Source organism: Misgurnus anguillicaudatus, chromosome 22, assembly GCF_027580225.2.
Source record: "Misgurnus anguillicaudatus chromosome 22, ASM2758022v2, whole genome shotgun sequence".
Taxonomy (NCBI): Eukaryota; Metazoa; Chordata; class Actinopteri; order Cypriniformes; family Cobitidae; genus Misgurnus; species Misgurnus anguillicaudatus.
The window spans coordinates 10,934,747-10,959,900 of NC_073358.2; the positions used below are offsets into that span (position 1 = coordinate 10,934,747).

A 25,154-nucleotide genomic window follows, 5' to 3' on the forward strand; every position below is an offset into this window, starting at 1 on the left:
ACACAATGTTTTAACTTGCAGTATCACAAATGAAAGATAAAATAAGTAAACCCAGTTAAGTAACACTGTATTATCTAAAGTTTAAACGTCACAGATGCTTTTAGTATGCTAAAAAATCAACATGCTTATCTGACTTCACTACTGATCTTTAACTAGTTTCATACCGGCAAAACTTTCCTTGCAAAGACCCAATAATGTCTTTATTCTTCAGAACCCAAATGCAGACCTTTTTTAAGTGTTTACTCTCAGTGCACCCTCTCTGTGTGTGAAGGCACTTTATAATGTTTATGTTTTAATAATGTGGGACTAAAGCAACATTGATGTCCACAACAAGAAAGTAGAGTATTGTCTTCAGGACATTTAAAATAAAGTAGTTAACATTTGAAGTGGATCAAAAAAGTTCATTAAAGTTGTCCTAAGACAAGAATGGGAATTGGGTATTGGTTTTAAGACTTTTATGAAAGGTTTTGATCGACTTAAAATGTTGACTACTAGTGTATATAACAAGTCTTGTGGAGTTAATTAAATACTTTTAGGAAAATTTAAAGCTTAAAGGGTTTTCTGGTTACTACTGTATGGGCGTGGAAGGTGACCCAAACACCACTCTTTAAAAAAAATCTGCGTTTGGGTTCTGAAAACAACAAATGCCATTATGGGATTTTAACAATATGAGGGTGAATAATAAAATACAGAAGTATTGTTACTGTACAAATATCATTCCACTTATTTTATTCTTTATTAACTATATATACATACATATATGTCATTCTCATTCTTTTATCTTTGAGCCTAAATATTTTTGTTTGAAGAAATATTGAAACAGTTAGAAAGGAAACAAGACAGAAAACAGTGCCACCTGCTGAATTTCAGAAAATGAGGTGAATATTAATAAACTTAATTCGAGAAAAATTCTTCAAAATGTTTTTATTCTTTTTTTGTGTGGTGTAAAGATTGGGCACTGGTTACCCATAGTTAAGCAACATCTTGAAAACATTTGAATCCAGTGTAAAGCTGTTTAACATAAAACACAAGAGTTTCTGCACAAAAAACAAATATGTAGTTTTTCATTATTCATTTCAAACTTATTGAGCAGTTTAACACAGCAAATTTTAAAAACAGAACCATAACATAACAACAAAAATAAAATTTGTGCCAAAAGTGGTTTCTATAAAAAAAAGAAGGGATAATTTCAGAGGAAAAGCATTGTCTTGATATTCTCTGCGTTTAACATTTCTTATAGATTCATCTATACAGTTAATCCAGATCCCTCAGATACAAGAGAATTACAATCATAGGGTTCAAGTTTGACCAAATCTATTGTAACAAACATGAATACATTCACTGATAACTGTAACCCTTCAACTTTACATAAGTCGTCTCCAATAAATGCTATATTTACTGTAACTACAGTGTAGGCAATGATGCCATTGTCTTAAAAAACATTTCTACCTCAAATATATTAATAAAGCTTATTGATAAGAGGCAATTTACATTTGTTAAATACAAAATAATTACAATGTACCGGTTGTATTATAATGTATCAGTCTTATGTGACAGTTTATGAGGTCAGATCACAGAGTTATAAAGGAGAAACCTGAAAGCACAATTTATTATATCTGACCCTGGACCACAAACCAGTCATTAGGGGTCAATTTATTTGTAAATTGAGATCTATGCATCTGGAAGCTGATACAATTGATGGTTTGTAAGTATAGGACAATATTTGGCCGAGATACGGAATCTGAGGATGTAAAAAATTTCAATATTGAGAAATTCGCCTTTAAAGTTGTGCAAATGAAGTCCTCAGCATCACATATTACTAATGATAAATACATGTTTAATATATTTACAGTAGGATAATAAAATATCTTCATACATGATCTTTATATTCTAATTATTTTTGGCATTAAAAAAATCAATCATTTTGACCCATACAATGTATTGTTGGCTATTGCTACAAATATATCAGTGGGACTTATGACTGGTTTTGTGGTCCAGGGTCACGTAACAACTTGATATCTATTGACCACAGATTCTCAAACATCATGAAGAGATCGAACCATACATGTGTGAAGTTCAAAGTAAAATAAAACCTCATATATGTACTGCATGTGTCCAAAATATTACTACAACTTTTAGATGATCACAAATGCAAAAATGTTGTTTTGTGAGGACGCGTATCATCTGCATATTTGTAAATCGACACAGACAGTACATTTGTGGGAGGTTGTGATACAGTTTTAACTCTAAATATTTAACTAAAATATAAAAAAACAGAACTCACAATACACAAGTAAAACGTCATACATAAAAACACTAAAGAGAAACAATCAGTAGCAATGAATGAAGATCTGAAGAGTGAAACACGGTGATGTCATTTTACTGCCCCGTTTGCCCCCCAACACCGCAGACGGTAGTAACATAGGATGACTTATTTGAACTTGGTTACAAATATACATTTATAACGGTCGAATCCTACAATCACCATTTAAATATGACCACATATTTCATCAACTATTTCATTGTATATTTCACAATAAACCTGTGAAATATGTTCAGCTTCAAAATGTGCAAAAGAAAAACACACATAAAAATGGACCTGTGTAAGCTTGCGTGAACTTTAAAACAGAATACACACACTAAACACTCCAAAATATATTTTCTGCAAAGTTTTACACAAGGCAATAACATTTAAGACCAGAGTATAGTTTTTTTTACATGTATGCCATCGTACACGAAGGTCGAACGCACAGCTTTGCAAAGCATTGTTTATTTGACTCGTACATGTACCCAGATGTTCGACGCATGCGCATTGCAAATGCAATGCATCTTACATACTACATTCTCTTGTATGCGAATGCTCAACCTATGTGTACAAACAAAGTACGATTACAACACATCCTGTACATAAAAAAATGCATAACTATACTTCTAGCTTCACACAGTACTGGAAACAGGCACCGCAGACTACGCAAAAAAAAGATGACCTCCAAAAACATAAATAGGAGACAAACACATTGACAATCGATTGTCTGCACATTTTGCAAATATGTGTGCCAGATGTCTATTTTTATACACAGTAGCAACAGATTTCTGTCGATGCGTCTCTTTTAGCAGAATTTTATTTAACATTTAATAGGCAACTATTATTTTTGGCAAAGCGTGCTAAAGGCCGTATATACTGTAAGAGATACTGACGGGACGTTTTGGTCTGTAGCTACCAACATTCAAGGGTTCGAACGCATCCTAATATAAAAAAACAACATCCAGATTTGCCCTGAGCAAGCCGTAACTGTAAATAGTGCAAACAGTGCTTGAGGCCAGTGCCAAATATATACACAAGAGTCAAAGTGAAGTGAGAGATGATCGTGTGCCAAACGTCCTGAAGAAGAAGATGTTATGACACAGGACATCAACCTGTTTATTTACATAAGACAGTTATATTAAAATGATATGCGGCAGATAGGTCCTCCACCCCAATCAATTAAATCTAACAGTGTAAATGTGTGGCTCTGGCTGTTGTAACAGTAACATCCACTTACACCCGCTGGTGCGTGGTGACATCGCCTGAGGGAGTGAGAGGTACGTGAGTGGAGCGAGCACCTCACCCTACAGCCATTTCTGCAGCGTCTCCAGGTTCTTCTCGATCCACCGCATGTTCATCTTGATGGTCTCTATGGACTCCTGTACGACCCTCATCTGAGAGCCTCTCACGCCCAGGCTGCTGAAGAAGTTTTGGGCCTGTATGAGAAGTTACAGATAGTAACAGCGTTAATAACTAAGATAAAAACATCATTTAAATGTGTTTTTAAAAAAACAAACAGACCTCCATCAGATGTGTTTTTGTAGAAAACTGACTAGTTGTGGATGTGATGAGGCTTTGAATGGCAAAAGATCCAATAGGAAACCTGGAAAGAAAGATGATGCTTATAGATTTGGAAATTGAGTCTTAAAAACACACACACACACACACACACACACATGTAACAAAATACTGGTAAATATAAAAATTAAGTTCTTCTTTCATTGGAGTATATGGTATAAACTGCTCTTTGAACTTATGCCATTGTTTGGTTGCCAGATCCACTAAATGGGGGTGGTCACAATGTAACAGCTCATCTGTGTACACTTTGCATAACTCAACATTTTTATGTGATAGTAATTTACATGAACTGTGTGAATAAACAGAGTTCAGCCAAGTATAGTGGCTTATATTACAGTTTGCTTATTAAACTGCATCGCATTGCTTCAGATGACATTTAATGTAAATCCTTCACTCACTTCTGAATGATTTTATCCCAGTTCTCCTTAACGAAATCCCAAGCGTACAGGTAGCCAGCAAAGTTCCTGCAAATGGTGTGCACCACGAAAGGAAATTCGGGCGTCGGGATCATGCTTCCATCCAGAGTGTTCTGCAGAATCCTGAAGGAAAAACAAAGTTGTGTTTTGTGTCTACAAATTTTTCCATTTAAAAAAAATGTAGTCCAGCCTTACCATATAATTTTGCGTACATCCTGAGTACTGGCCAAAGCTTTCAGAGCCTTGCGTTTCTCTGGGTCGTAGATGGAGTATTTATATGTATCTAGCAGCACACCCCATCCGTCTTCTGTTTGAACAGCAACTTTGAAGACCGTTGTCATGAGGTCACTGGGAATCCTGTAATGACACAAACTTATTTAGGTCTTGGAAAAAGAGCAGGTTAAGAGCCTGTCCATACGGATATGCGTTTAATTTTTTTTACCAATCGACATTTCATCCAGATGGACTGTACACGGGGAGTTCACGACTGTCGAGTTTGCCCCCTAGCTTGACCAACGACCACAGGCAGAACCCGCTTATCTCCCAAGGGTTTTTCCCTCCTAGGACTTTTTTTACTTCCCCGGCTAAAAAGTCTGGGTTTTTTTTCTCCTAGGGGGTTCTTCTTGGGCTTAACTTAGCACCCTCTTCTTTACATTACATTAATAATACGCACGCTTATAATGTTGATTCATAGCCGCAGCAAATTTAGCTGCTTGTGGTATCGTGTATTATGTTGTGCTATCTGTCGATTTTCTGTGCTTTCCACTGCTTCTATTAATGTAAAGCTGCTTTGAAGCAATCACCAATTGTGAAAAGCGCTATATAAATAAAATTGAATTGAATTGAATATATATATATATATATATATATTAGGGATGCATATCAATTAATCGCGATTAATGTATAGCAGAATAAAAGTTTTTGTTTACATCATATATGTGTGTGAACTGTGTATAATAATTATGTATATATAAATATGCACACATGCATGTATAATTTTAAGAAAAAAAATATTTATATATTAAGTATTTATATTTATATATAATATAAATTATACATAAATATACAAATGTATATACACATGTAAACATTGCTTAAATATATACATGCATGTGTGTGCATTTAACTATACAAAGTTATTATACACAGTACACACACATATATGATGTAAAGAAAAACTTTTATTCTGCTATAGATTAATCACGATTAATTGATATGCATCCCTAATATATATATATATATATATATATATATATATATATATATATATATATATATATATATATATATATATATATATATATATATATTTATATATATATATATATATATATATATATATATATATATATATATATATATATATATATATATATATATATATATATATATATATATATATATTTATACAACAGTTCTTTCTGGTTCTCGAATCTGATTGGCTAAGACCTATGCGATATTGTGCTGATATCGGCACTGTAACCGCTTCACCTTTCATATCATTCCGCCACCTAGTGAATGGAGGTCCTAAGCAGGCTCATCTCTGAATGGAAAAACACAGACGCGCTGTTTGAATCACTCTCCGTGTGTGTGTCTCATTAGTTTACTAGCTCATAAATCAGTCTGTGAATCCCCAATCAGAAGTATTATTCCGTCAAAGATCAGCGCTCTTGGATGTTACGTTACAGTTAATGGGAGAAATGTCTTGTCACATCGTGTGGACGATTAACACTTGGAAAGAGGAATATAAACACTCGTTTTTTTCTGGAGCAATATCTCTTATCAGAACGCGAAAACACAGTGGAACTGCAGGTTAGCACCGCAGCTTTTAAATGTGGACATTGATCATTTACTTTATCGTGACGTGACTATTAAAACATGTTATGAGATATCGCCACTGGTATTTTTATAAGCAGCATGCAAAAACATCTCTCTGACACTTATAAAAAACCGTTTTATATAGTACTGACAAGAACAAAGTTTAATAATAATAATCGAGTGCTCGTATCGCGTTAAGAATAAATGAGAAAGCAATAGTAACGTTATACAAGTATAGTTTCATTAAAGGGATACTTCACCGATTTAGCATTCAGCTTTGTATCTGCAGAAACCCGGCAGTATTACTGAATGACTATGTTTCCCTCCATCATTTCCCCCTGAGAGGAGAGATATCTGCATTTTGGTTCTGCAAAAAAGTCCTCCGATGATGCAAAAATCGTCATATTACATCATCGAGGACCTTTTTGCAGAACCAAAATGCAGATATCTCTCCTCTCAGGGGGAAATGAGGGAGGGAAACATGGTCATTCAGTAATACTGCCGGGTTTCTACAGATACACAGCTGAATGCTAAATCGGTGAAGTATCCCTTTAACTTTTACCTCGCGCCAAAACAATAACAACACAAAAGACACTAAATATGAATAAAAAAAACAAGTAAGAGTTTGATCATGACACCAAATACTGCTGATTTGATCTCATTTTGACGATCATAAACAAACAAGGCCAGGGAATCCCTGTCAGAGATGTAGCACAGAGAGGGCGGTGGTCAGCGGGGCGAGTGAACACTGACGTCCGCTCATGCTTTGGTTCTCATTCGTACCGAATCTCACTAAGCAAACATTCAAACAGGCGCTATCTTTACTAATCGACTGCAGATTTAAATATAATACATATACATTCTCGACTGAACTAATCTTAAAACTACACTTTGTGACCAAGAAACGGTAATATAAAGTAACGGCTTTTCCGTCCATTGAGTTGTTATGAGCCTCAAAGCAGCCGAAAGTTTTACCTGTCATTCTGGCCGCCCTCAAATCTGTGGCGGAAGAAGTAGTTCTCAAACAAAGAGGCTTTTAAAATAACTCCGTTGTTGTTTTCTAGTTTTCGTTTTTCAAACATGTGCCGTTGAACTGTTGTATAAAAGCAATATCGCTCTCAGAGTCGTGTGATATAGCTCGTGTGATATATATATATATATATATTATTAATAATTTATTACTTATCAGTAATTAATAGTTTTTTTAAAGGATTCAACTGATGAACTTAAACAAAAAAGGATTAATAATTTTCATCTCACACAGTGTTTTCATTGGAATAAACTGAAATACATATCTATTCCAGTCGCCGTATTGCATGTAGTCGCACAAGTTCAAATGTTTTTACGGATTCAACGTTCAAAACAGATCCAAAAATTACGCATCCGCAGATGTTCTTCACCTCAAGCATACCTTTTGCGACTCTCCATATGGAATTAATTACTTCTGGTTTATCGGTCATCGTTTGTCGTGCACAGTGAAAAGGCAGCTTCAGTTTCAGCACAGATAGTGAGAAGCTCCCTGATCTCTTCATTATTCCAGTTTGCACACATTTCTTGTCATGAATGTTGATCTGAATTTAAAACCCTTTTTTAAAGAGCTGTATGATAACTTGTTGCAATGACACACGCATCCTTACTACAAAACGCCCCTTAACCCCTTCAGACCCTGAATCCACTGGAATAAACATCAGATGTTTTGTGGTTCAAACCAATAAAAATGCTGATCAACAGTTCAAAATAAGGCGTGCTGATAAACACTGGAAAAACCAGGTCTGAAGGGGTTAACGCATTGTTACTGCCATTTGTTTAAACCTTACACATTTCTTGGGACAATGTGGGAAAACAAGGAAAAAAAGATTGTATAGGGGAAGCACTGGCTTCATGTGAATGTAGCCTTGGAGTCAACGACCATTTTCTGCTTTTTACAGACACACATTAAGCTGTTAATCTGTGGATCAATTGATGATCAGACTTACTCAAAGGACTTGTTCAACCACTTATCAAAGAGACGTTTGGCATTTTGTGAGCAGTTGGCTACGTCAAGGGAACACGCCATATCGAGTAGGGCGGACCTGAGGGTCATCTTTGACACGGAGCTCTCCTGTTCCCATGACTGATTCTCCATCAAAAATCCAAAATGATCAATAATGTAACTCTGCAAAGACAGAAAAACAAAAAGTACATAAGCAATTCAGACCACTAAGACATTACATTTACGCATTTGGCAGACATTTTAACTCTTTCCCTACCATTGAAGAGTTATCTCGTCAATTAAGAAAAATGGTTCCCTGCCAATGACGAGTTTTTATGGCAATCCAACCTTACCTAACTTATAAACACTAAAGCATCCAAAAAACGTAAAAACTCTTGTGTATGTTTTGATCATCACTCTAAATCTGATCTCTAACAAAAGCCCTTCACAAAAATGCAATTATCTCAGATATACCCTAGCTTAGGGTTGTGAATGGACATTTAAAATGTAATGTATGGCATGTAAAAACATTTCTGGATAATTTTTGCACTTAATACAGTTACATATTATCTTTGTAAATACCAAGGAACAATTTAACATACTATTTCAATGCATTCTTTGGCATCTTTAAACTTTTGTAAAAACCTTAAAAAAGGCTGGCGCTGACTGGCAACTTTTTTTTAAAGACGCTGTAGGGGAAAGAGTTCAAATTAGGGTTGCAAAATTCTGGGATTTTTGGAAACTTTCCATGGAAAAACAATGGAATTTGTGGCAATTGTACCACACGGATGTTTGTATGCGGTACTGCTTGTATAAATGACCCAAAACTTTTATAATTTCCTTTAAGTTTCTCACTTCCAAAATCCCTGAGCTTTGCAACCCTACTTAAATAGAGACCATTTTTACACTTGATGTTGTACTAACTACTCATTCTGGAGGCCAAGTTTAGCTCCGATCTTTTGTCGAGTAATCCGAATATCTGTCCGAGCTGGAAGAGAGCTTCAGTCAGAGGAGCCGTCTCTGTCTCCTTTTTGATGTAATCCATCAAATTTAAGACCTGCTTGAAGGACACCTTGCCCAGTCTGGAGAAAAGATGAAGAATCACTCTAAATCAATCCATAATACTGTAACTTACTAAATCACACAGAATCATACATGCTAGTTTACATGCTAATACTACAGTATTGTGTAGATATGTGCCAAAGTCAAGTTCCAAAACGCGTTATTTGCCTGAAATATTGAGCAAAGAAAGTAATGCGAATACACGTTTGACATTTGGTTTGTATGCCCTATAATAGTGATGCGCAGGTCGTCTTGTAACCCACGGGTAACCCGCGGGTCGGGGTGGGTAAAGAAATTGTCACTTTATTGCGGGGCGGGTTGGGGCGGGTCATTGAAACCAAAATAAAAAACATGTATGTTGCGTGCGTCCAATTCACTATAGCCTATATTAAATATTTGGGAATATATATTTTCATATTTTATTAGTTTCTTTGATATGGTTAAATTACGTAGGGCTATGTAGCAATGTAACTTGATATCCCCAAACCTTTGGCGTAACGTCACGGAAGCGCCAAGTAGCTCCCGCTGCCAGCTATAACGCCAATACAAACGGAGAAATAAAAGATGAAAGACGATCTGCGCACGATTTTAAGGTAGGGAATTTGTGAATAGATAATACAAACGCTGCTTTGTAAATGTTGAAAATGTTTATCATTATCCTATCTCTATATTTATATGACCATGCTGGTTTCTATGGTTCGCTGTGCTGTTGCCAGTTTACAGGGCGATCTAATCTAACGGCTGTTTTCAAGCACTTTTAGGCTGAAATAAAACCTATTTTCATTTACATTAAAATGCCTAGTATGCCTATTTTAATGGTTGCGTATGCGGGTTGCAAAAATAGAAACAGTGGTGCAGGGCAGGTTGGAGCAGGCCAAATATTTTATAAAAGCGGGACCTGCAGGTTGGAAAAACGCTGACCCGCACATCACTACCCTATAAGTGTAAATGTGTGTGCACACTAAATTTAATTATTTGAGTAGATTACATGTAAAGTAAATTTAAAGTCATGAAAAAATTAGGTTTTGGTAGAGCTGTAATCGGGCCTTAAAAGTTAAGCCCGAAATGTCCGAAGCCCGACAGAATGCAGCCCGAACGTACATTTAGATTGACAACTTTTTAAAAGCCCGAACCCGTTTACAGCCCGGCATTATTTAAATGTGCGCACACACACAGCTTTTGTCAAGAATGAGAAATTTACACAGGTTTTAACATTATTTGAAGAGTTTGGTTCCAAAACGCGATAAACGCCATTTTTGAAAAAAATGAGTTACTGCCAAAATCAGTATTATATCAGGTCAGTAGTTAAAAGTAAATTCTTAATTTTGAGCAAAATCCAATATCCGCCGTGTTATTCTGTCATCTTTTCTCCCTTTTTTCCCAAAATGCGACAAACGCCACTCCCCCTTTTTTACAGAATGCAATAAATCCATTTCTGATATTACAGCCCACCGTTCACGCAATGTAAACAAACAATGGCGGACGCGCTGAGTACACGGAGTCCTAGTTTTCCTCATCTACTTTGTACTACGTGATCAACAAACAAAACAAAATAATACTTTAATTGCATCGCTAAACCTGTGATGGTTTTCTGTGATGGGAAAGAACGTAAGCCATCAGCATCTAATAATTTCCCTGAGAGGCACTCGGGAGACGGGTGCTTGTTCTCCCGACAGCATCAAGCTTCTCATGCTAACACATTGACCCCAGGAGATCTTATGAAAAACTTTCCATAATTTTACTCAGTCAACAAAAATCGAGCAGAACCAAAACATTTTACAGCTGATCGCTGTGAAAGACGTTAAGCGACGACATCAAGTAACCGCAATGACAGGGTTCTTAATATGACAAAGTGAGTGTTTTGATTAGTAACATTAATGTTTATATTTTTAATTAGTGTGTACAACTAGTCAACTTAATGAATATAACATGGCAAAGATAAATGCACATTTATATAGGCTATTGATTCAATAGATTTATAGCATTTTGAATAAAAAATTGTCATGGATTTATTGCATTTTGTGGAAAAAATAATCCGTTTTTATAGTAAATCTTTGAAAATCAACTTATGGATTTAAATTTTTTATGTTTTTATAACCTTAAGATGCTATGCGAAAGTTTGTAACAGAAAATTGTTGTTTTCATCTTGTCACTTTCTTGGTATAGAAAACCCGTTTTTACCAAAAATAAATAAAATAAGTCATCTGTAACATTGTAACATCTTATTCTAAATAGGCTTATGCAATACACCATAAATATGCCAATAAAATTATTATTTCTTAACGAATTAAATTAAGATAATACATTCTGAATTAAGATGGGAATTTGGCAATAACGAAATTAAGAGAAAGGCTCCGCGGGATTTGCGTCGGCACTTCTCTCCATTACTGCCAACATTAGTCTATATCCTCTGTCTAAATTATGTATTTAAGACTCGATTCATATTTAGTTGTACATTGAAAAACCTACTCACCAAGATTAGGCTACATGTTTTTGATGAGGAAAATCATTAAATCCACTGTAAATGAATTCAGCGCGGTCCTGCGCTACTGATGCAGCATCCAGCAGCATTGAACTTGACCGCTTATTTACCTCACAAAGCCGGAGCGCAAGCCCGAGCCCGTGTAAAATGTTAGAAATGAAGCCCGAACCCGCCCGAGCCCGGCACCGTATGCTTAGCCAACTCTGTTCTGTATCTTTTTCAAATATGTCCTACCGCCTGTGACAATCCGGCTAAAGACATTTCTCTGTTATTTAAGTATTTTTACATAAAATCATTTTATATAAAGTAAAGAATATTTGGTGATAACATCACCTTGATATCTTTAAAGGAACAGTATGTAAGAAATTTATATCAATTAATCATAAAATGGCCCTGATATGTCACTAGACATTAAGAAATCCTTTTCATTTTAAATACTTGTACCACTGACAACAGTGGTCTGGCCAGGATATTGTCATTTAAAAAAGTGGAGTTGCAGCCCTCAACTGATGTTTATGTTGTCATTTTGTCTATTGGCCACCAGTTGTGTGATTGCAGTACCAGTTTTAGCCACAAGTTTTGTGATTGCAGTACCAGTTTTGGCCACAATCCTACATACTGTTCCTTTAATATTGACTGAGTAAGGCCATGTCAAAGATTTGATGAATTTCATTCTCAGAAAATCATGTTTTTGAGATTTTACAACTTTTAAACAAGCTTATATTTAATTTATTATATGCATCACAATTGAACCATAATTTCCCTGTCTATCTGTCATATACCTTGTACAAACATTTTGAGTGATATATGGCACACAGGAAATAAGACAGGTTAATTATATGATGTGCATGTCCAAAAAGCTTCAGGTGCTGCGTGTCATATTCAGACTCGGAGATCATCACTTAGCAGCTTTAAAATGTATTTAAAATAGGGTGATTATCTTGTCAGACGTTGACCTACAAAACACATAAGCTGTTCATGGAATTTCAGAAATGACACAAAAAATATCTCAATATCTCAATGCGCTGACCCAATTCTCACTCGTGTGATTTAATATTATGGTCTGTTTTCACTGTCTAACGATAAAAAAATAATTTCCTGAAATTGATGATAGAAGAATCATGCACTCTAAAGATGTCTGGATTATTTTTGACCCATAATGGGAAAATATTGGACAGAACACCGCTGGGTTAAAATATACCCAATGCTGGGTTGTTTTAACCAAACTGCTGGGTTATTATTACCCCATGGTTGCATAACAAGAACACAACATTGAATCATTTTTAACCTAGCATGTGTTTTGTCCAATATTTACACATTATAGGTCAAAAATAACCCAATCATTTTTAGAGTGCATGTTTCTGTGCCTAAAGTGAACACAGAGATGATCAAAGTCAATGTTTTGCAAGTCAAGTTCAGGTATTTTTGCACAAAATAATAAAGCGTAGGGTCAATAAAATCATTAATTTTATTATTTTTAATGGCATATCACATATCTGCCATAATCGAAAAAAATATATATATTATAGAGCTCACTTTACAAGTAGATGTACTGTACCTGGAGAGAGCGAAGACGTTATTGATGAGAGATGCTCTGTCCTTATGAGTGAGAACGTTGAAGTCTGCTTTCAACGCCTCGATCAATGCCCTCCAGCCCTCCTCATCATAGTGCACTATGTAGAATCCATCACTCATGTAGTTGAACTTTAACCATTTCACCTGATCTGGAAGCTTTAATGTCGCTGTAAAGATGTGAAGCAACAAAAAACCATCACTATCAGACATAAAGGAGTTTGTGGCTCTCTAATCCAGTATACTGTGATTTAGCGATTACTAGACTATACAGAATAACACACATATAAAATGTAAGAGACTATTAACCTGTTTTGTTCTTGAGGTGGAAAACTTGCTTGCAACCGAGACAGCTGTCATTCACATACGTCAGGGGAATGTGCCACAAGCTGCTATGGATAAAAGAGAAGCAGTTTGTGTAGATAAAACAACAACAGTTTGACACTAATGGCGCTTTTCCATAGCATAGTACCCCACAAGTCACGTCGTGTCAGCTCACCTTACTTTTAAAAATTTTGCTTGGTTAGCTTTTCCATTGAGCTTGGTAGCACTTCAAAGTGGGAGGGAAAATAGATGTGTTGTTATATTTGCGTGGCCTTCTTCTGTGACATCATACAAAAAGTGGGAGCGAGCATTGTTGGAAACTTGGAATGTGATGTTTCCCATACATTCATTTATTTGTCAGTCCGCCACAAAATCAAAATTGATCACCACAAATAGATTTTTGCAAATCGTGTTTATCACTACCTCGGTCTCTAACAGTTTCTGCACAAACACCCGCTCCACAAAGTTGCAAAAATGCCATGCATACATGCGGACGAAGTTCATCGCTACAAGGGAGTTTGGGAATTTACAACCATGCACAGATGACAAAAGGTTTGCTCGAGACCTGCAAGCACAAAGGTAAGCTGATCTTGCGTTTAGCAATGGCCCTGGTAAAAACAATTCTCTCAGACCAATCAGTGATATCTAGTGTTTTTATGTCATGTTTTAGTATCAGCTCGCTTGGAACCCCAATCGAGGTGGTACTAAAAAATGTATTGGGTACTACGTTGTGTACTCTGTACAGCCCCCAAAAATAAGCTGACCCGACCCAACCTGTGGGGTACTATGCAATGGAAAAGCGACATAAGTGATTTCTGCTTTTGCTACAGGACAGAATTTTACGTTAAATTTGGCACTCCATTTTAAAACAAAAAAGGCCAAAACAAAGGATTCAGGTCAACAGGTCCTTTACTTCATGTCACTCCAGAAGTATAGAGATAAGAAGACTACTTTCTAGCTGTCAGGATGTATACTGAAAACAAAACAACTGCCATGCATCTTGTATAGTGAAAAAAAATGGATACTGTGTTTTTGAGAATCAGCGAACAAAATATACACACGAAAATCGATATTTTACCTTAGTAAAATCTTATACCCCTAGTAGTAAAAGCAATCAAACCTGTCATCAGTGACATTGTCAGGGTTCAGAAGGAAATGTTCTTGGGTCAGGGTCACCTGAGTCCCGTTCCTCTTCACCGTGACCAGAGGAAAGCCTTTTTGAATGGTCCATGTGTTCATCATCTGGGCCACATTGAACGGCTGTTTGCTCACCTGTAAACAGCAGAAGTCATGAAAATCCATAGTACTGAGAACAATGTCACCACAGTTGATCCTTTGTAAATGTTTAAATAAAATTATTGCATGGTGATGATACACCCTGTAAAAGTTTTAAAAAAGGTCTGACCTGTCTAAGACTGTTCCACAAGTCTTCACTTTCTGTGTTTGCGAATTTGTACGTTTGCAAATACTCGATCAATCCTTTTTGAAACTCCTCCTTGGTGAGTGCTGAACTGAGCATGAGCAGTATTGAAGCCCCCTTGTGTAAAAAAATCCAGTTTATAACAGATGACAAATTCAAAACCATTGTGTCCAGTTCTTATCGTATAGTTAATTGATTTTACAGTTAATTTACGATGTACCTTCTCATAAGAAACAGAGTCGAACATCTCCTCCACCTGCTCTGGAGTGTTTACTATAGCGGACACAGGATGGGACGAGTTCAGCACATCTTTGGCAAGGGCTTTGAATCGAACGCTTAAGAATTCAGTGTCCTGGAAATACAGAGACTGATCAACTTAATGCATGATGAACTTTCAGATAAAAGTAATAAAATGAAACAGGGTGGATTTCCTGACGTAAGCAACAAAAACGTACCATGTTAAGATCCGGGAAAACGGATTCAATCGACATGAATTGCATGTATGTTGCGAATCCTTCATTCAGCCAAAGATCGTTCCACCATCTCATAGTGACCAGATTTCCAAACCACTAAAATGGGAGAGTATCAGTATATCAGGAAAAACATAACAATGAACAAAGCATGATAACTCTTCGTTTTAATCGAAAAACAGCTTTTCAGTTTAATACAAAATCCCAGCATTTTTAAGTTTGTCCAATTTATTTAAAGCTATAATTAACAGGGACAGTTCAACCGAAAAGTAAGTTTGTCAAGTAACTTGCAGTTTTATGTTTCTTACAGAGAGGCAGAAGTTTACAGCTCAAATGGATAGTTCAGCAAAAAATCTTAATTAGCCAATGGTTTACTCACCCTCAAGCCATCCTCAATGTACAGTCAAGCTCAAAATTATTCATACCCTTTGTAAATATGACCAAAGAAGGCTGTAAAAATAAATCTGCATCGTTAATACTTTTGATCTCCTTAATTAAACAAATACAAAAATCCAACCTTTCATTGAAAAATAATCCTTTTAAAATGGGGGGGGGGGGGGATCTCATTATGAGAGAAATATTTTTCTCTAATACACACTGCTCACAAATAATCATACCCTTTATTTCAATTGTTTTTGCAACCCACTTTTCCCAAGAGAACAGCTCTGAGTCTTCACCTATAATGCCTGATGAGTTTGGAGCACACCTGGCAGAAGCTTAATTTTGTGCTCAGTGACTCATTTTTGTGTTAGTTTTGATGTTTGTTTTGGATCATTGCCCTGAAGGAAGATCAAACTATGGCCCAATTATATGATGAAGCAAAAAAATGCTTTTTAGTAGCAAACACTCAACATTAGTTTGGTGCACACAGGGGTAAAATGTAAAGCTTGGAACAGCCAGGACATCTTCTAATATAACTCTGATTGTGTTTGAATTCATAAATTCATAAACAAGCTTCATAATGGTAGTAAATGGTGCTTCTGATTTGGTAATCGATGTGATTTTATAAGAAAAATAAAATCACTGTTTAAAATGTGTGCAATGAAATATACTGCTGTATCTTTAATGTTGTGGGCCTAATTTTCTGCTGGAGGTCCTGGACATCTTGATCAGATACATGGCATCATGGATTCTATGAAATACCAACAGATAAAAAAATCAAAACCTGATTGTCCCTGTTTCGAAATCATATAATGGGCCATGGTTTGATCTTCCTTCAGGGGAATGATCCAAAACGAACATCAAAACTAATACAAAAATGAGTCACTGAGCACAAAACGAAGCTTCTGCCACGACAATCCCAGTCCCCTGACATGAACCCTAAAGAAAATGAGTGGGATGAACCGAAGAGAAAAAGCACCAACATGGAGCTGGAATATGAAGGATCTGGAGAGATTCTGTATGAAGGAATGGTCTCTGATCTCTTGTCAGGTGTTCTCCAAACTCATCAAGCATTATAGGTAAAGACTCAAAGCTGTTCTCTTGGCAAAAAGAATTGAGTAAAAGGGTATGATTAATTGTGAGCAGTGTGTATTAGAGAAAAATATTTCTCTCATCAAGCGATTTTCCCCCATTTTTAAAGTATTATTTTCTAATGAAAGGTTGGATTTTTGTAGATTTTTTTAATTAAAGATCAAAAGTATTAACGATGCAGTTTTTTTCACAGCCTTTTTTGGTCATATTTACAAAGGGTGAGAATAATTTTGAGCTCGACTGTATATGATTATCTTTTTTCATACAAACACAATTAGAGTTATATTAGAAAAATGTCTGTACAAGCGTACAAGACTTCTTCGGTTTAAACTGACAGGGCTGGGCAAAAAACTCAATATCCTTGTTTAATGTCGAAATCCTCCGGCATTTTGTTTTAAATCACCATTTTTTGATTTCTACATATAGATTTTGTAACTGGTGTTTTGTTTTTCTCTCCGGTGAACATGTGTCGTTACCGGAAGCAAGTTTTCTTTAGTTTGTAAAGTTTTAAACAGTGATTTTATTTTTCTTATAAAATCACATCGATCACCACACCAGAAGCATCATCTACTACCATTATAAAGCTTGGAACAGCCAGGACATTTTCTAATATAACTCTGATTGTGTTTGTATGAAAAAAGATAATCATATACATCAAGGGTTGCTTACAGGTGAGTAAATCATTGGGTAATTTACTTTTTTGGCTGAACTATTCCTTTTAGCTGTAAACCTCTGCCTTTCTAATATGTTTTAATTTTTATTTTAGAATTTAATTAAAAATATATATATATATATATATAACAATTTTATAAAAATTAATTAATACAATTATTTTATCATTTAAATAATTTATTTTAAATTGGCTGAAAAAACCTTCCATACTCTATCGCCATCTCTGTAAAAAACATAAAACTGCAAGTTACTTGACGTACTTACAGTATATTCACGTGTACTGAAATTTCCTGCAAAATCCAATCTGACAGGTCAAGCTTAATATAAATCATTATTATAAGTTTACAGTTGTGAATAAAAATAAGGTAACACATTTTAGCTTTAACATGAAACTGATACTGATACTGATACTGAAGTTTTAACACAATGCAATCAGAATGAAATATAAAAAAGTTAACCACAATGGTCATAAACAAACTGCATTTAAGTAAGCAATAAGCACGGCCAGACGGAATCTGCAGACTTTTTTGCTTTTTCTCTAGAAATTTTTTGGAAAAATCTGCGGAATGATTTTAAATGTTTTTAGAAGATATTAGAGAATTTAAGCTATAAATATTACAAAATTGCATCTAAAATAATTAACCAATCCGTGCCCGGGCACGGAACAGAGCGATCACACTAGTCAAACAAACCAGGCTTTGGGGGTCAAACGCGCCCGAGCGCGGTTTGGTTTGGATAGTGTGAGTGCGCCCAATTGAGGTAAGACAAAGTACATCCTCACCCTGTCAGGTCTTAAACATTAAGAGGTCTCAAACCTCTTGTCAAGTCTATAGAATTGCATTGTTGCTGAGAAAATCAACAGATGTGTTATACTGTTCTGTATTTTCCGATATGAAATTAATATTTAGTTTACTAATATTTGACTCTAGGACACTAACTTACATAACAGTTAGCAGTAACTATGACTGAGATTATTTAGTATAGAAGTCATAAAAAGACTGGTTTCTTAAAATATTCTTATAAAAATATTCTTGTAAAAATAAGTTATTAATCATTGCTATTATTGTATAATGTAGAAATAGAAAATGTCAAGATAAAATTAAAGTATATAAAATGACATACATTATTGTTTATAGTGGTATATATTAGAGCAGAATAAAAAAGCTTGTGTTAATACGTTCTCATTATGAATTAAGTACGTATGAAGATAATTTAATCATTTTTACAACGCAATGTAAACTTATATTTTATATTATATACTAAACATAACAAGAGCATTCATCTTGTAAACGAATTGATGATGTGCTGCTGAGTGCTGACTGTCGTAAGATCTGCTTAACTCAGCGGTAAGTTTCATTTCATCTAAAATATCAAATGGTTTGTGCTCTCTATCATCAAAAACAATCACAGCAAACAGCACGCAAAGGGTTTATGTACTTGTCAATGCCGTAAACAAATGTGTGAGGCTATGTATGTGTGCTTGTTGTCAATGGCAGTTAATGGTCACAAACACGCTCAAGCGCGATTTATGTGTGCTTGTCAATCACTGCCATTAAATCCGCAGAAATCTGCGGGTGTGGATTCCGTTTGGCCCTGGCAATAAGGTACGAGAGGCTGTGCTGTATCGTGAATAAGTAACGCTAAAGGACGTTGTTAGGCACAACGCGAAGCGGGTGTGCCTGCAACCCCTTCAGCCGTTACTTATTCACAATACAACACTTGCCTCGAGTACCTTATTGCTTTTATAAAATGGTTACCACATAATATTAAAGTAAAATAAACTATTAGTGCAACTTTCATGAAGTTAAATCAATAAAAGCGTTCCTTCCGCTAGAAAAAATTGTCCCTGACCGTAAATAACAACGTTCCAATGTGTAATATGCATGAAAGCTCAAATAAAAACAACAAACCATTCTCAAACTGATACGTGTGGTTGCTAAGGGTGCAGTGATAAATAGAACCGTTGGGTGAAGCGGCCATAGCCGTGTCTTATCATGAATAAAGCACAGCTATTGACCAATCAGGATCAAGGACTGGAATTAACCGTTTTATAACAGTAATGTAGCTAAGCTGCCACTGAGTCTGTCATCCTATCATGTGTGTTGCAAACAGCTTGAAAGTGACTATAATTATACCTTGTCATGTGAATGTTGATCTATTTTGTAAGTTAATTACCTGGTGGGCAAGTTCATGAGCAATGACTGAGGTCACCAGTTGCTTGTCTATGGGAGAGGAATGATTCCCTACAAGCAAAGTCGTTTCACGAAATGTAATGAGTCCCCAGTTCTCCATGGCACCAGCAAGGAAGTCAGGAATCGCCACTAAATCTGTTTAGTGGACAGACATAAACTCTATTAAAGCAATATTAAAACAATAAAACATACTGTCTTGGTTTTTTTTTCAAATCTAATAATTCCATTTGAATATTTAGGACTTTCTCACCCAGCTTGCTTAACGGGTAGTCGCTGTCAAAAAACTTATTGTAAAACTCCAACAATCTGCAAGCTGTGTCCAAAGCATAATGCATTTGCTCCTTCTTGTCTGGTACTGCATACACAGACACCTGCACAACATTTAAAAAACAAAATGATGCAGCCACACGCTACTGTTTTTATACAAAAGTGATGTTTTTACCGTAGATCACATACCGTAGAATTGGAGACATTTTTGCTGACGCTGCTGAATTCAGCCACGACAAATGCGACCAGGTAAGAGCTCATCTTAACACTCTTCTCAAACTCGTCTACCAGAAGACCGTTCTTCAAATCGGTGGTTTTGGCCTAAAATAAAATAAGCCAAATATTTTTATGTCTTGCGAACATAATCTTATCAAACACCAATTAAAATATTTATGTGTATTATTATGTGTACAAGTAAAAAAAAAAGAAATACCTTGGGCATGTTTGATAGACTGGTGTATTTGGGTTCTCTTGTTATCCTTATTAGAAAAGTGGATTTAAAAGCTGGTTCGTCAAAACAAGGAAAAGCCTTGCGGGCTGCCAGGGGTTCAAATTGAGTAGCAGCCAAAACTCTGGAAGAAGAAAATTACAAATTAAGAACAATTAAGTTAATTCAATATTGCCCTAAAAATTCAACAATAATTTGCCTGCAAGTACCTTTTTATACCCGTTGTGTCTTCATAGGAACTGTTGTAGAAGCCATCATAGCTGGTGGACAGATTTGCTTTGTAGATAAAGTTCAAAACATGCTTTCCCTTCTGAAGATCCTCTTTAAATTTAATAGCAATCTGCTGCCAGGGTTTGTACTCCAGGATCTTGACGTCTTTACCGTCAAACGTGGCCTTGGTTATACTCATATTAGAGCTGTGTAGGACAATCTTCTTAGTTTCCTGCAAGACCTCCACTGAGATGGACACATCGCCTTGAAAGGTCATAGAGGTCAGGTTGGGATGCAGTGAAATATTGTAATGCACTGGGTGTACGCTAGCTGGTAACCTCAACTCCGTCCATGGGAAAAGCTCTCCGCTTGTGGAAATGGGATAAATCTTTTCCATAGTAGAGTTGGCTTTCTTACAGCCACTTCTGGTAAAAGTGCAACCTGGTAGAAAGTAGATGACCATGGCCATGGACGCCACCAGCACCAATATGAGAATGCCAACCACCATAGTCCTAGCAGACGGCATCGAGCACGATCCCGGGGTCTGCTGACGGGTGTAAGATGACCCAGGGCTACGCTGGTTGGAACTGCGGTTCATGAAGGACATCCCAAGAAGCCGAGCGGAAGACTCGTAGTCCTCCTCATCTTCGTCCAGGTCGTTTTCTCCCAGCCCTCGGACCAAAAGGCGCGAGCTGCGGGGTTCATAGACCACATCGTCGGAGTCGATGGGATAGGATGGGGAGTCGATGGGATAGGACGGGGAGTCATTCGCCAAATCCACCACATCTGGCTCTTCCTCAAACATGCTGTTCTCGATCATGTTCCTGGGCAGTGGAGATCTGTCTGTAAGTTACAGCAACAACGTGAGTGACAAAAACAACTGTTGTTGGAAGTGGCTTCCTGTTAAGAATCAGTGCTTAATGTTGTTTAATCAAACTTAAAATAAACAAAAACTACATATTGGGGCAGCATGAACAAGTGTTAACATTTTTTTAATGTTACCCTTGAAACATGAAACACTTGTCAATGCTTTACAAGTCAGGGTGAAAGTAAGCAAATGAAACTAAAAAATTTAGATGACACGGTAACTTTTCATCCGGGTTTTTTTAAGAGAAGCATTGAAAACGCATGATTGAGAATATTCCAGTAAATCCACACCACAAAACCATACTGACAGTAAATCATAAAATCTATTTATCATAGGTTAAATGTTTGTTGACCTATTATCTGCTGAAAGTTTGTCAAAGCGCTGCAAGCGCTGGTGAACTGACCACATACTTCAGAAAATTAAACTAAACAAATTCAATCACAAATCAAGTCTGACCTGAGACAGAGATCAGACTACACATTTTAACAAAGAGATTGAAACCACAAATGTCTCCTATGGGGTCAAGCTGTGGTCTGCTGCACAAATGAATGCATTAGCCCGATTGTTACGTTTTTTTTAATGAGTAAAAAATAAACAAACAAATAAATGAGTAAACTTCTGTTGTTAAATAATACAAATTGCACGCACACTGAAAAGTACTGCTCCAAAAAAGTGTTTATTAAAGGCAACGTTTCGACCCTCAGGTCTTCATCAGGCACCTGTTGGATGGCTTGAGGGTGAGTAAACCATGGGGTAATTTTCATTTTTTTGGCTGAACTATCCCTTTAACTGTGACAGTGGCTGTGAAAACCCAGCCAAAGTAATTTTTTGTTATTTAATGTTTTCTATACATAAAATCATCCTGCCTAATGTAAAGAACATAGAACTGAATCAAAAAGTTAAAAAACATGTTTAAGATATATATGAAATTAACAGTTACAAACTGAAACAGGAAGTGTTTCTGGACCAGTGTTGTTTAGGTCTTGCAAAATGGTCTATACATTTAGCAAATGCTTGTATCCAAAGCCAAGCCACTATGTAAAAAGAGCAAAGTGATTTAATTTAGGAAAGCAATAACATGAAAATTATGTTACAAATAACATAAAAACATGCAAATTAAAAACAATTACATATAATTTAGGTAATTTTCTTTTCATTGACCTGGTTTTGACAAACTTTCAAAACATTCGCCCCCTTATCAGTGAAACTTTCATTCAGGAAGTGAACAAGAACAAACGACAGAACAAGATTACGAACAAAAACGACCATACAGAGGCTATTACATGACTGAATGTCTCTTAAATAAACTAAATTATGAGATACATGTGAATAAAACCACCAGCTGGTCACCGTAACACCTGTCAACAACATTATAAAAACACAAATAAATGTCACCCTGACAAGATTTATGAAAGACCTAATGTTCTCTGTATGTTTGAAGTGATGCATTCAGTCTGATATGAACAGACAAAAGATGTAATGATTGATCATTGGAAATGACTGATAATAGGAATATTTAAAGTCAGAAATATAAATGCTGACACAGCAGCGGACATCACGTGAATGTCTGTCAGTCAGTCATCAAAAACAAAACACAAACTTTACTCATTTACAAAGACTGACATGTTATAGTATGCATTTAAACAGTAAAAGTGCCTTAAACAGCTATTTTTGTACACTACGAACTTGTGACGGCAGATGTTTGATTTAACTACTAACAGTTAACGTTAAGTTACTCGTTGCTGTCTGTGTTAGCAAAACAGGAGTTTGCATGCGCGTTAACCACATTGACAGTATACCTAACTACATAGTCATTCATACAGAACCAAAAACATGATTAAAGATGACGTATCACACTAATACAACACTTGAGGAGATAAAAATGCGTTATTATACACCTACTATATGTATCTGAAGAGATGCGGCTAACTGTAACGTTAGCTTGTTAGCCGATAACTTTTGTCAATCGCACAGCAAATAAAGAGTTCACATTAATAACAATCTTACCGCTCCCAAACTCATCCATGCTGTCAGAAATGAAGTCTGTGGTGAAACCAGAATCCTCTTGGCAATAAAATGATGTTTAATTCCGGGAAAGAGGAAAAGTGACACATTCACCGCAGCGCATCCGATCCGATCAACTGGTGCTAGATTAGCATGGTTAGCATGATGTGGGCAGCTCACGCATCCGCGCATTAAAATCATACATCCGAATGAAAAATGTTTACCGAGACATCCATCATCTTTATTATTAGACACAATTGAAATGATAAGCAATGTCAATAACTGTACTGTTTGACAAAGAAGCTTTAAACAGCGTTACTTCCCTATTCACTTTCCCTTTAAATTGACTGACTGCTGCCTGCCGTCTGCTCGAGCCATACAAACACTAAACAAACTCACTGCAAAAATATTTTCTTTGCAAGAATCTCTGTTTTTTGTCTTTTTCCACCAATTTCACATTGATTAAAATAATTGTCATAACAAGCAAATATTGATTTAAGAAGCAAAATAATACAAGACATGTACTTCTTTTTTCTTAACCTCAACGGCAAACATTATGTTGGATTTCTCTGAAATCAATATGTAAAATGACTGAACTCAAGTGAATACATATTTTTAATGATGTTTGAAAGGTGTTGTTAAACACAAAGTAAAAAGATGATTTTTGCAATGTGATGGCCTTTTTATAATTTTACCCGATAGAGACAGTATTAACTTAAAAAAAACTTACAAATGTGAGCACATTCAATAGAAATTGCACATTGAAAAACTATTCAAATAAGTAGAAAAGATATTAAAAATAATAATTTGTCATTCGTACCAATAGTTCCATATTCCTGTTGGTTTAAATGGTTTGCAGATTCCATGGGCTGAGACTTGGTGCCATGCTCCAGAATAACTGCAATAGCATCACAGTTCAGCAGTCACATGTAAATCATTTCAGTGACAGTAAGCATTGCTCTTACACTACAATAGTCTGGTGTCTTCTTAAGCGCATGCAGTGTGCGGCGCATTTAGAAACCAAAGGAAACATTTATATGGGTCATTGTACTGTAGGAACAACAGTATACTGTTTATTGTCTATTGACAAAAAAGTCTGAAGATTTGATTATATAGAAATTACGAAAAATTGGGATTTTACAGATTGGGGCACAAATGTATGTGTTTGAACTAATTAGTAAAATTTCAGTTATTAATTTATTTGATTTTAATATTATACTTATATGAATATCAGTTTAATAGTTTGCTTGATGTATTTGGAGTCGTATTATGAAAGCATCAGATCAGAGTAATTCTTTGAATTTATGAATTAGTTGACTTAATTACAATTACATTTATGATTTTGTGAATTAATTGATTTGTTTATACACGTGTTTTTGACAGCTGATAATTTTGCAGGGTGAAGTGAACCACACTGCCCCCTGGCGACACTAACAGGAGTAGATATAACTTAGCCTACATTAATTTGAGGAAAGTCAAAGAAAAAGTCAAAGGAAAGTCATGTTTTTCTATTGCTGAAATTTCTTGTTTAGATTTTACTGTCTGCAGTATGTAATCTGTAACATTTCACTAACATTAACTGTATTTTTAGCAGGTCTATG

General features: G+C 35.8%; 1 protein-coding gene across 2 annotated transcripts; it reads right to left on the reverse strand.

The window, feature by feature from the left end:
• Positions 1–909: 909 nt before the first annotated feature.
• Positions 910–23,933, reverse strand: lnpep (leucyl/cystinyl aminopeptidase). 2 transcript variants are annotated; one of them, XM_073861068.1, is made up of 18 exons: positions 23,557–23,933; positions 20,681–21,524; positions 20,457–20,595; positions 20,213–20,344; positions 20,007–20,127; positions 19,740–19,891; positions 15,405–15,518; positions 15,170–15,301; positions 14,935–15,066; positions 14,650–14,801; positions 13,515–13,594; positions 13,192–13,375; positions 9,010–9,171; positions 8,094–8,267; positions 4,495–4,656; positions 4,282–4,422; positions 3,827–3,908; positions 910–3,741 (listed from the first exon to the last, which is right to left on the reverse strand). In XM_073861068.1, the coding sequence occupies exons 1-18, from the start codon at positions 23,573–23,575 to the stop codon at positions 3,610–3,612; spliced, it is 3,054 nt and encodes a 1,017-aa protein (XP_073717169.1). In that variant the 5' UTR covers positions 23,576–23,933; the 3' UTR covers positions 910–3,609. The 2 variants fall into 2 exon arrangements, with proteins under 2 accessions (XP_073717169.1, XP_073717167.1); XM_073861066.1 differs by having other exon boundaries at positions 13,515–13,597; positions 23,557–23,932.
• Positions 23,934–25,154: the final 1,221 nt, after the last annotated feature.